This window comes from Dermacentor variabilis, unplaced genomic scaffold, assembly GCF_050947875.1.
Source record: "Dermacentor variabilis isolate Ectoservices unplaced genomic scaffold, ASM5094787v1 scaffold_13, whole genome shotgun sequence".
Taxonomy (NCBI): domain Eukaryota; kingdom Metazoa; phylum Arthropoda; class Arachnida; order Ixodida; family Ixodidae; genus Dermacentor; species Dermacentor variabilis.
In genome coordinates, this window is record NW_027460291.1 from 41,764,337 (window position 1) to 41,776,531 (window position 12,195).

Consider the following 12,195-nt stretch of genomic DNA (forward strand, 5'->3'; position numbering starts at 1 on the left):
GATAGGCGAAGATGCTTATCGCAATAGGATTGGCAGTGATAGCTCTGAATGCTGCATGCGACAATCGCAGAGACGATTTGCTAATATGGAAATGAGAAATTGAGTGCATGCCGGCGTTTTCGCATGAAACGGGTGGGCGAGTATTGCGGTGAAGCTGCCGCAGCAGGCAGCTATATACTGTTCTCGATCGCACGCGCCCTGTGCATTTTCTTGTTTACATGGGATCTATCGGCCAGAAAACGTATAATACTGCCACGACCTTGACACAGCTGACAGCCACTCATTGCAATTCAGTGCCACATGCTAGGCGTGTTGGGTGGCTCCCAGAAGAAGACAATGACGAAGGTGCCAGAACAGCGATATATAAACAGATCTATAGCATCGACCGAAGTCTTTTGTGTCTCGCTTGCGGTTGTGGTGGACATCCTCGGCAGATCTTGCAGGCCGTATTCCGGAGGCAGTCTTTGAAGCCAGCGGCTTTTGTGTAGGTTGTCCGCCTCCAGTTCCTGGGAGTCAGAGTACATAGACGCATACCCAGCAACTCCCACCAGTTTGTCACAGACAAAGCCACAAATGCAACTTCACCGCAGATCTCGCAAAGCGCAGTCAATTTATTAGTGAGACCATAATCCTGATCGCTCTGCACCAGGTGTGCAGAACCATCGCAAGTATTGCACGAGAAAATGTTGAGAAGATTGTTCACTGTTGCAAGCCCGACCACAACGTACGGAGCAGCAGGCTTCACGACCGAGGCTGTTGCAGTATCGGCGGTTGGATCTTCAACAAAATGTTAAATTTTTGGCTCCGTGGCCGTCATAGATGCAATATTGTCATGCGTAGCTTACTCGTGTGCTCTTAGCTTATTCACTTCCTCTTCAGTTATGACAGCCGTGTTCCATTCTTACGCAAGTGTAACAGGTGTGTGGATATGCGTGATCTGGCAGAGCAGTTGAGGCGTTGACATTCGGCGGTGATACGACTTCAGTGGCGAGCTGCCGGGTATCCTGTGCCGACTATGATGACGAAATCACTTTCGGAAGTTTATTGCATCTTGCACGTTTCTGTCAGTAACGATTCAGGGAATGAAACTTTGTCGGACCTCCGGCATATCCAGCATCGCAGTTGCGAGACTAAGATAAAATTGCAGCGGTTTCCGTCGTTTGAGTGCTCGTGGTCCTTGGAGCCACTCATCACTTGCCATCTTGGTCACATGCTCAAACTAGCTAATAGTAGCGTGCACAGCAAATTTCTTTTCCTGTTTTTTTTTTCTTTTGTGACTGCAGTGCCGGCAATGTTGCCGACCGATGAATAAAGAAAGCAAGAAACATGAGCTTTCGAATGATACCAAACTGGTACTGAAAGAGTGCATAGTTATAGAGTTTTGTGCGACGAAAATCGGGCGCGATTTGTCTCCAACTTAAAGTGCAACACTTGCGGATTCACATATTTAGGTTACAATAACGGAAGAACTACATGGTATTTTGTAACCAAATTTTGGAGATAGGTGCAGAAATGCACAAGGAATGCGAAAATGAAGAATTGAAAATTCCAATTTTGGGCCACTTTTAGTCCCAAAGACGACAGGCCAACAAACAGGCGGCTGCCGCTGTAGAAGTGCGGGACACCAAAACAAAAATGGCAGCTGACGGAGCATGCCGAACGCACCGAACGCGATTTATTTTCTTTTTGTGAGTACATTACACGCATTGAAAGTTTCTTCTGTATCAGTAATGAATAATATCGTTAATATTGGCAAGTCTGGCAATAACGTAGCCATGTCTACTTTGAGGGGACAGAAACAGAGATAGGCGTGCTTAGCTGCCAGTGCCATAGAAACACATGGCGGGTATGCTGTGGAAACTGTGGCATTTGTCTTCACTGCTATCCTAATACGGCACGTTTCCGCTAAGGGTGGGCAAATATCTTAGCTGTGTTATAAGCGTCGGCGTATGAAAAGGGTACACTTCTAACATATCAGTGTAAACGTGGCTACCTATTGTTGCCGCTCGCCATTTGTTGCACGCCTACGAGTGCAGATGAGAAGAATCGAAAGGCACCTTTTTATTGTTGTCGACCACAACCATTATAAAGCCTACAAATAATAAAGTCAAGGCAAGTTTGGTTGTACCTTTTTTTTTCATGGATGTGTGGAAAGTGATGAAAGGAATAAAATAGGGCATCTGCTTAAAAATGTTTGGTGCATACAGACCGCTTGGTATGTTTTGAAGAGTCGTTTGCGTAGCATTCGACAGCATTCGACAGATGGTAAGCATGATCATCATTAGCTAGACTTGGCACACAACATATCACTGCGGCAAGTTCGGGGTGCGATCATTACATGGGAAAGAAACAAAAACTGAAATTTGACGACAAAATTCAGGGGTGCGATCATTATGCAAGTAAATACGGTATTGCAACTTTAGTGTATTGGGAGTAAATCTTTGTTTTTACAAATGAGAGAAAGTTGCATTTCTGTATGAAAGAATGAGGTGCACGGTACTATAAAGACTTTCTTTTATTAGGTCGTGGCAAATGAGTGCGCATTATAATGGAGGGCGCATTATAATCGAGTAAGTACGGTACTGAGAAGAATGGTGTTTTTGAATCTGCTGCATGCTTTATTTCTTTTGTCAGATGTGAGGAGCATACCAATAGAGAATTTGTCACTATTCATGTTATTTTTTTTCCCTCCTGCATAACCAAAAATAAGCCGTTGAGTTCGTTCAGTAACATTTGAGAAAGAAACCCAATGTTGGGGGTGCGTCGCCACCAAAAAAAACCTGACACTGAAACAGCTAAAGCTTAAGGGGGGGGGGGAGCTAGTTGGCTGACCATGTAATCTGCCATGTTTTCCAGCTGTAACAAAGAAAGCTCAGCATCTTATTTTTTTTTTTTAGCCAAGAAAAACATTGGCAAGGTGCTTGACAAGCTTCTTGGCAGCTAATGACAATTTGTGGCTAAGCCATCATACCCCACCACCTAGTGTTCAAGTCATTCAGAGGATTTGTGAAAACGTGCATGCCACAAAAGAGACAGTCCATGGTCAGGTACACCACCACTCCCGCAACTAGGCCCAGAGAAATCAAGTCACTGGATGTAATCCGCCACGCAACCACCCCCAGCTGCAGGGAAGCTTGCGCCCCTACATTCTTCGGAGCAGGGCCTCGTGTCAGCATACAGAAATGCAGTTAATTCATGGACAACAACAACAATGAAATGAGCAGCAATACTTACTTTCGTCTCCGGACTCTGTGAGGATGAGCGTTGCTCGTTGAGAGGAGATGAAGTTGAGCTCTTGGGCAACGTGGCAGGCGGTGAGCGGTGCATCACCCGTGATCATGCACACCTAAAGCCAGAGGTCACACAAGATGGTATAATATGCTACAACCATAACATCAGAAAAGACAAAATTTCAAAAAAACTTCGCAACAAATGCCACTAACAGGCTGGGGCATTACTGTGGCCTGTGCAACCATTGGGTGACAGCGGTTGCAGTTTGAAAAAGACAGATTATTTTAATGCTCACTTTTCTTCAACATCTTCAATTATTAGGTTTTCTTAGTAGCAGTTATGCATTCATAGCCAACATATATTGCTATTAAAATTTCGGGCAACGAGCAACATTCTGTTCAATGTTTCAGACATAGTCTGAGCATAACAATGCATTTTGTTTGTCAGCTAACCCTAAACATTGCAATTTTCATCATGCGCTAAATGTGGACAAAACAGCCTCTTTCAATCTTTAGCTAAATACAGTGATAGCTAGTTATAACGAAACACATTATAACAAACTTATGGAGATATCAAGATAACTGAAATTCCCCTTGAAATTCCCATATAAACTAATGCATTTAAAACCTCAATTTACCGCAAAAATTTCCCATAATTCATATAAAAAACGAGGCTTGTGCAAATGTTCTATATAGTTTTAATATTCCATCAAATATTATGCCAATCAATATTAATTGGGGCAAGAATTTCAGTATTCGAACTTTTCAAAATATTAGAAAAAAACAAACAAATATAAATTAAACAACATGTATACTAATCAACAGTTTACTGAGAACGTTTTATTGCCACAACATAGCTGTTTTTTTTTTTTTTTGGCTTTCCGAGAGCCATATACAGAGGCAGTGCCTGTGGGAGGGGGGGATGCATGGGAATGGGGGGGTGCGGCCGCCCCCCAAAAATTTGTGCCTGCCCTACCCCCTTCTCTTCTTTGCACCCCCAAGAGCACTGAAAAACTGACCCAAGGTGGGCGGTATGAAACAAAATGTAAGTTTTGCCTGCTACAGTAGCTCCGTAGTGGCATGCATCCTCTGTACAGCCTTGGCCGCAAGCCTCGACTCTTGTCTAAGACCCCACTTCATCCCAAAAGCCACCACCAGTCTGCAATTACTGGAAGAGGCACGTAGCCCCTCACTCAGCAAGGAGAGGCATCGCAACTGTGACGAAGGGTTCACAACGTTAACCTACCCAGGTAAAGCGTCGCCGCAGGCTACTATCACCCCTGGGTGCACCATGCGTGATACTGCTCAGCCGTTCCGTTCATTGCACTTCGAGCCTTCTAGCTCACTATAGCAGTGGCACCAATCACTTCAGCCAGTTGGCATGCTCACTTGCAAGCAGTGCTCATGTCGCGGAAGGAAACGCCAGCCCATCTTGCTGCCGGAAGAAGCTCCAACGTGTGGCTGACGCCACAGGACCTTTCGGTTGCTTCGGGATGTCGCAGAAAAGGTCCATTGCAGACTTTTTTTCTATTGCAAGCAAGTGAGCCAAGTAACAATGCATCCCCACCGTGCTTTCTGCTTCACCAATTGGGGATTCAGAGACAGTCCAGGAACAAGAAAATCCTTAGCACTCCATTTTGATTCCACTTGAAGAGACTGTATAGCATCGCTTCTGACGACGCTTGTTCATCCTCGTTGGTGCAAATGGGCAGTGAGTGCAACGAGCTTTCTGCATCGTGTGCAGCAAGGGATGAACCAGAATCTGCGACCGAATTCACTGCCTCAGATGTAGATGTCGACCATGCAAGCCAGTTGGGCATTTCGAAATTTAAGACAGAGTCACCCACACAGCCAATACTGAACCCATTTCCATCTAAGTAAGACAAACTGAGCAGAAGCTTCCACTCGGACTAGTACCACCTATTTCCTTGGTTGGAGTACAGCGCACAGGCTGACGCAGCTTTCTGTTACCCTTGCAGAATGTTTTCTACTGGTACCAATGCAAAATCTGCATTTGTCAACGGTGCATACAGTAATTGAAAAAAAAAAAAAGAAAGCCTTAGAAAGAAATGCTGGTTTCAGAAAGCATGAAAACTCACTCGCACATGTCTTTCCAGACATTGTGGGTTTCCTACATGCAGATGAAGTTTGGAGGATAGAGAAAGTCAGTTTTAACACATCTCAGCATTGTGTACTCCAGGGAGGTGGAGGAAAATCACCTCTATATAGCAAGAGTGGCAGATATTTTGCGATTCACTGGCACTCAGCGAATCACTCAAAGGGGCCATGATGAAAGTGCCACAAGTGACAACAAGGGAAGCTTCGTTGAGCTCTTGAACTTGTTGGTGGTGGTGATAAACTTTATTGAAAGGGGGAAGGGTAAAGAGGGATGTGGCTGAGGGTTAGGGCTCAAGTAAGGCCCTGGGCCTGCTTGGCCTTTTCCGTCCAGTCCACCAGTTCAAGTTGTCGGTCGACGTCCCCAGAACTGAGCCAGGCTGTCCAGTCAGTCTCGCTGCTGACGGGGGGATGAGAGAACGGGAGCGAGGTGCATTCCCACATTATGACGATACTGTCGGAAAGAAACTGAACGGTGGAACAGTGAACACGAAGTACGTTTATCATTCGATAATAGACCAGATCCTCGAAATTCTCAGCCACACCACATTGTTGTCAATGAAACCAAGGACCTAAGCAAGACAGAACAATTATCAGTTAACGTACTACGTCAGTAGGGCTGTCTTTGAGCGGCTTCTTGGATTCCACAATGTCAAGCACTTGAATGCAAGTCGCTCCTGGGCTACATAAAGGAAACATTGAATCGCTGCGGCATTGATGCTCAGCTGTGCTTTGTTCAAACATATGATGGTGCGAATGTCATGAGCGGCGCTTGAAAGGGCGCCGTACAGGCTGCAAGTGCTGCAGGCAGTGTACGTCCACTGCATGAACCACTGCTTAAGTCTAGTCATGTCTGCAAGGAACCAGTGAGGAATTTTTCCCCTCTTTTAGAATGCCTTCTTGAGTGCATCTGCAATTCACTCTCTGTACGTAGATGTGCAGAAAAGGTCTGTCAGTGATAGAGCTTTAGCGCTTCAGTGATACACAATGGGCCTGCCAGATAGCAGCTTGCACAGAAGCAATCAAAAGCTTTCCTGCCATACTCGTATGCCTCACCGAAGTCATCGCTACTAACAGCAGGCGGGCAATGGAAGCTAGGAGTCTGCTTGAGCAAATGACCTTCTCGTTTCTCTTCCATTTAAGCCAACATACCAAGGTACTCAGCTGTCTCAAGGTTCTTTTGGACCTACTGCAAAGTAGAGACTGCAACTTAGTCAGGCATGCCTCATGGCACACACAGTAATTGACGAGTTCTCCGAAATGAGAAATTCGCAGAACGCATTTGACACTGTCTGGGTGCAAACATGCAGTATTTCTGAGGAGAATGGGGTGTCTCAAAGAGAAAAGTAGAGAATGATGTGCCTTCCACTTCATTTAGAGCAGTATGTATTGAGCGAAGGACTGCCTGTTCAAGAAGTCTCGAGATTCAAAAGGAACATTCAGAGTCAAGTTTTTTTACCTGCTTTGGACTACCTGATTACGAAATTTCTTTATTTTCTCTTCGGATAATGATTCGTTGTACGTTAGTGACATTTTGCTGTTTCCAGCCCTTTAACAGCTCTGTTTCGGACAAGTCAATGAGATCTGCATCAGATACTACACCTTGTGCTGTGTTCACAGACCAATGAGAGGAAACGGTAACAGGAATATCTCTGAATGCCACAAGTTTGTTTAGTTTGCTGTGCTGTTCTTTATCATGGATTTCAAGGAGGAGGTCCCCGCTCGACATTTTGGTGACCTTATAGCCTGGGCCAAGTGCATCAGTCAAGCCTTTTGCAACAAGGAAAGGGGATACGGTTCTAGCTGGTTTTTCTGTTTTTTCGCTGTGAACAACATGGAATCGGGGGAAAATTTCTTTTGGCTTGAAGAGGCTTAGAATTTCATTGGTGCGTCCCGTCCCCTCTTTTGAGGGTGACGATCAAGCAGACGTGGAAAAGCAGGTGTTCCCATAATATTTCGGTCATTTTCGGCAGTAATGGCGGCCACCCACCATGGAGCCCAACAGGGGGACGCTGTAGCACTTAACGTCTAAGGCTACAGACGCCAGCTGTGCATTGCTGCTATAACCTAATATACAGTCAACAATCGAATTTTCGGACATGCCTGATATTTCGGACGTCTTCCCGGCACCGCCACGAGCCCCATAGAATCAATGTATAAGGACATCTGAAGTTTCGGACGCTCGAACCCCCCGCCGTCCAATTTTCCGGACTTTCTGATGCGGGGGAAGGTCCTTTGGTTCCTTGCGCGGCGCCCTTGCGAAGGAAATTGACTTGCAGCCAAATACTCACCACTTTGAACCACAACTAGCCGAATCTAGCCATCACACACAGATTTGGCCTGGCCACGCTGGCTATGTTCATAGCTGCAAATGGCCGCACTTCCGCCTCCGGCGGAGTTTCCGGGGCGGCGCTATTTCGTTTGTTTGCGCAGGCCACGTTTTGGCTAGCGTGGTGTGCGGTTGTGCTGTTGTGTCAAGTGTGCTCTGCGACGCTAGGCCTAGGTGCTTCGACGCTCGTCAGTGAACTCCACTGTTCGCAACATGAGGATTTCGCTTGCCTTCGATGGCCCCCACTTCATCTTCGTCGTCCTCACCGATGGCATCGAAGCGCGGAAAGCAGTACCGTACCCACGGAAATAACTTTTTAACAGTTTGTGGACGCTGACAACGAGCTCAACTTCTGCGCAGAACTGACTGACGAGGGAATAGTCCGTCAGGTTGTGGGGGATTGAGAAGACTCCGATGTTGAAAATGAGGAGCCAATGCCTGCGCCGCCTACAAGCGCCGAGTTGAGGCGAGCACTGTTGACTCTTTCATCGGTGTACAGTGCTGACATGACCCTTGCTCAGATCGAGGCGAATATGATCGCATGCAACCGGAACGCTGTCCAAACAACCATCAACAAGTTCTTCAAGCCACTGCAGCAATAACACTGGCTGCCCGACGATGCACATGTACATAATAAACCGACAGTCGGCCGCATACAGAGTTTTTGAACGCCTCTTTTCATAGCACCTTCATTGATGCTTTGGCAGTGTTTCGGAAGCCTGGTACTTCGCCCTTTACCTCTAGATCCAAGAAAAAAAGAAAAGAAGGTGCATTTTTTGCATGCATTCGTTTTTTCAGACTGCCTGAATTTTCTTACGTTCCCTAGAGGGTCCGAAAAATTGGTCGTTGACTGTATTACATAAATTTTCATTTTCTTAGCAGAAGCACTGCTGTGTAAATATACTAAATTTTAATTTATATCTTACTGCGTTGCTGGAATAGCTTATTCACACAAATGTGCTTGGAAGGCCTTCAGTCCAGTCAAGCTTTAAAAAAGATTTTAGCCATTGAGCGATCGGTATCCGCATCGCAACCCTGTTGTGCTCTCAGACGAGTGTGTTGAACATACACAAATAAATGGTCACTTTTTTTTTCACATCCTTTCATCGTTAAATGATGCAAAGAAAGCACGCCAAACAATTACAACGACCAGTTAGTTAAATAAAAAAAATAATTAAGAAACATGTTCAGAAATAGTGGGAGAAATTGTAATGCACAGAAGCGTAGGGCTGAGCAATGATGGACATCTATCAAACATGGGAAGCCTCGATATCTATTACGTTGCACTTACGTAAGCTTATATATATATATATATATATATAACCGGAACACTATGTACATTTGTATAGTTTTATGTTTGACACATGCGCAGCAGGAGTTGATCGACGATGACTCGCCGTCCCTTTCTTTCTTTCGCTCTTTCAGCCCATTGCGAATGGTAAATACTTGTGCAGGCTTCAATAGAGGTGTTGTTGGCAGTCAGCGCTGGTCCTGTGCTCTTCCTTGTCCGTGTGTTTTCTTGGCGCCGTTTAAAATGAATGACCCGGACCAGTTAGCTCGCACCCAAACCCTTCTAAGTCGTTTATCTTGAACACCAATATAATTAATTGTGTACACGAGAGTTTAATAAAACAAAATTTTACTGTTGCTGCAAAGGAATACTGGCTCAATAAATGGGAACTGGAAAACAGATGGCCAAATGGTTTATTTAAATGCAGTTGCTTGTGAATGCACCTCTCAAACTCCATGCCACCTGACAGAGAGTGGCCACCAAAGCAGAACATCTGAGAAACATGGGTAGTGGTACTACAGTTAAACCTCAATATAATGAAGTAGGTAAGATCGGCAATTTGTTCCATTATATCGAAATGTTATTGTATTGAAATTCGACCTTTTATGCAAATAAGTACAGTCGCCGATCGATTTTTCTTACATAGAAAGGGGTCGCAGAATTTTCCGAAATAGCGGGCAATCGAATAAAGCAAGTTTGAATCGGAAAACAAATAATTTTGATGAATCTGGGAGTTGGCAATGAATGTACAGTTTCATGCCACATTGACGATATCTTCACACAATGGTATGAATTAAGCGAAGCCCCCATGGCTGATAGCGTCGCTCACACTGGGACGACACTATCATGAAAAGTGCCGGCAGTGGGGACCGAATGCTTCGTCTACCTCTTGCTCCAACATGTCACCGAAACTCGAGATTACGCAACCTCCAATTAAACGTGCGGGAAGACAGCTTACATGATGCCACGCCATCTCAGTATGCCTACTGTTTCCACATGGGGCACATTACCTCTACAGCAGGGTGCGCGACTGCGTATGCGCTTACCTATGCTTACAGCCATGCGCAGCCACAGCCGAGATGCATGCCAGAAATCGCAACATGCGCCAACTTACCACCTGCCCTTCGTGCACGCTTGATTGCATCATCACGAGCTCACTCCCCTCCCTCTCTTTCTTTCTTTCTCTTAGCTCGCGCGGGAAGGGGGCACTCGTAAAGCCACCATCTTTGTCACACCCTCGCACACTTTCTCTCGTACCTAAAGTACAAAGTGCATGAGCTACAATAGGATCTTATCGTACTCGGACTTTACACGGAACATGATGCAGCTCCACTTTCGCGATCGCTCTTGTCCCAGCGAGCGCAATGCGAGAGGTGTGTTTGCAAGCAGCCGCTTGTAATTCAATCATTTCAGCATCTGTGTCTACGAAAGTTTCCATTTATTGTCTCGGCATTTCTTTGCGGCAGAAGTGAAATTCTGTTATATTGAAATCGCATACAAACACACTTCATTATACAGTGAAACCTCGTTAAACCGTAGTTGGCCGGTTCTCGCAAAAAGTATGTGCTAAATGATAGTACTGTTTAACTGAAATAGCATGAGATCGACCACTTACCTGTCAAAAAAGAAACTCAGATAAAGGGGAAAAAATATGAAGTATTTATTCACTTCGCGCAACAAAAGTGTTATTTTTGTTTGATGCCACAGCGGCCTAGCAATGACGACAGCAACCTCAAACTTACTGAAGCTGCGAGGCAGCTTTTCAGCCAGCCCCCTCTTCTCGGCAAACACTTGCATGGCAGATTCCTTGTTGGCGTTACATATTCTCCGTGCACACACGCGGTAGCGCTGCAGAAGTCGCGGAGCGCCTTTTTCACTGCAGGTTGCTGTTCTCGTTGCGACGATTGCATTCATGAGGTTGACGTAACACGCAGCTACTGCCACTGTCAGGCCTGAATTGACCCTGCTGTCGCTGTCCGTGTCGTCGTCATCACTTTTGCTAGCCAACACTTCGGCAACAACAGAGGCAACGATGCCGAAAAGTCGGACCTCGTAGCCGACATCTCTTTACGGTCGTAGCAGTGCTGCCAAGCAACTTCTTCGCATTCCAAATGCCACACACCGCAGTCAACAGCAGATCCCTGTCGCGTGCCAGCACCGACTTCTTCGTGTCACATTTGATAGCATGAACAATGTCTAATTTTTCTTCTATGCTGAGCATCCGGCATCTTTTTTACCCGAGCTTCGGCATGACGTGAGTTCTCACATGCACGACGCCACAACGCTCTCTGGCACATTGCTGAAATGATGTTGATGTTGATGTGGCTTTCGCTTGAAGATGGTCGAGGTGCGATGGCGGCAACAATGTCGCTATGCGAGAACTCCGTGGATGTAACAATGTCGACTTCTCGATAACATAAACACGACACGGTGCAGTGAAGACCGTTGAACACCACGACTGCAAACACACTGGGAGAATGAAGAAAAAAAATTGACGCAGGAACTTCTCTTTGAGTTGTCCAAGTATACATAAGCATTGTGCCTTGTGCTCATCTCCACGCAGCCTGGTGTCATTATCGATGTTATGAAAGTTGATCTGGCGTGTCGTCGCAGCACAGTCGTTTGTTTGTACTCGCCAGATCAACTTTCATAACATCGATAATGAAGCGGCCCAGTGATTGCGCGCCAAGCGGTTCGGGGAAGCGGCAGCGGAGGCCGGATTCCCTGAACACCAAACGCCAGAAGAACAAGGAGCGAATGCGCATGCGACGAATGAACATGTCACCAGATGCGAAAGCAAGGGAGGCAGAATGGAAACTCCAAAAGCGACTGATTAGATCGCCGGGTACCAAAGGCAGGGAAGCAGAACGAAAGCGGCAGCAGCGAAAGGCGATATCGCCGAACACCAAAGCGAATGAATTGGAACGCAGACGGCAGCAGCGACCGGCCGTTTCACCGAACAGCAAAGCCAGGGAAGCGGAACGCAGACGGCAGCACTGTCGTTTGTTTGTACTGGTCAGATCAACTTTCATAACATCGATAATGAAGCAGCCCAGTGACTGCGCACCAAGCGGTTTGGGGAAGCAGCAGCGGACGCCGGATTCCCCAAACACCAAACGCCAGAAGAACAAGGAGCGAATGTGCATGCGACAAATGAACGTGTCACTAGATGCAAAAGCAAGGGAGGCAGAACGGAAACGCCCTTGCTTTCGCATCTGCACCTTGAGTTG

The 12,195-nt window shown here is 46.1% G+C and overlaps 1 protein-coding gene across 1 annotated transcript in view; it reads right to left on the bottom strand.

Moving 5' to 3' along the window:
- LOC142566708 (endoplasmic reticulum transmembrane helix translocase) overlaps positions 1-12,195 on the bottom strand; it is a 311,329-nt gene that overhangs the window by 96,155 nt on the left and 202,979 nt on the right. The window contains exon 15 of the mRNA XM_075677546.1: positions 3,235-3,346. Coding sequence (XP_075533661.1) covers positions 3,235-3,346 — 112 coding nt within the window. The remainder of the gene's footprint in view (positions 1-3,234; positions 3,347-12,195) is intronic.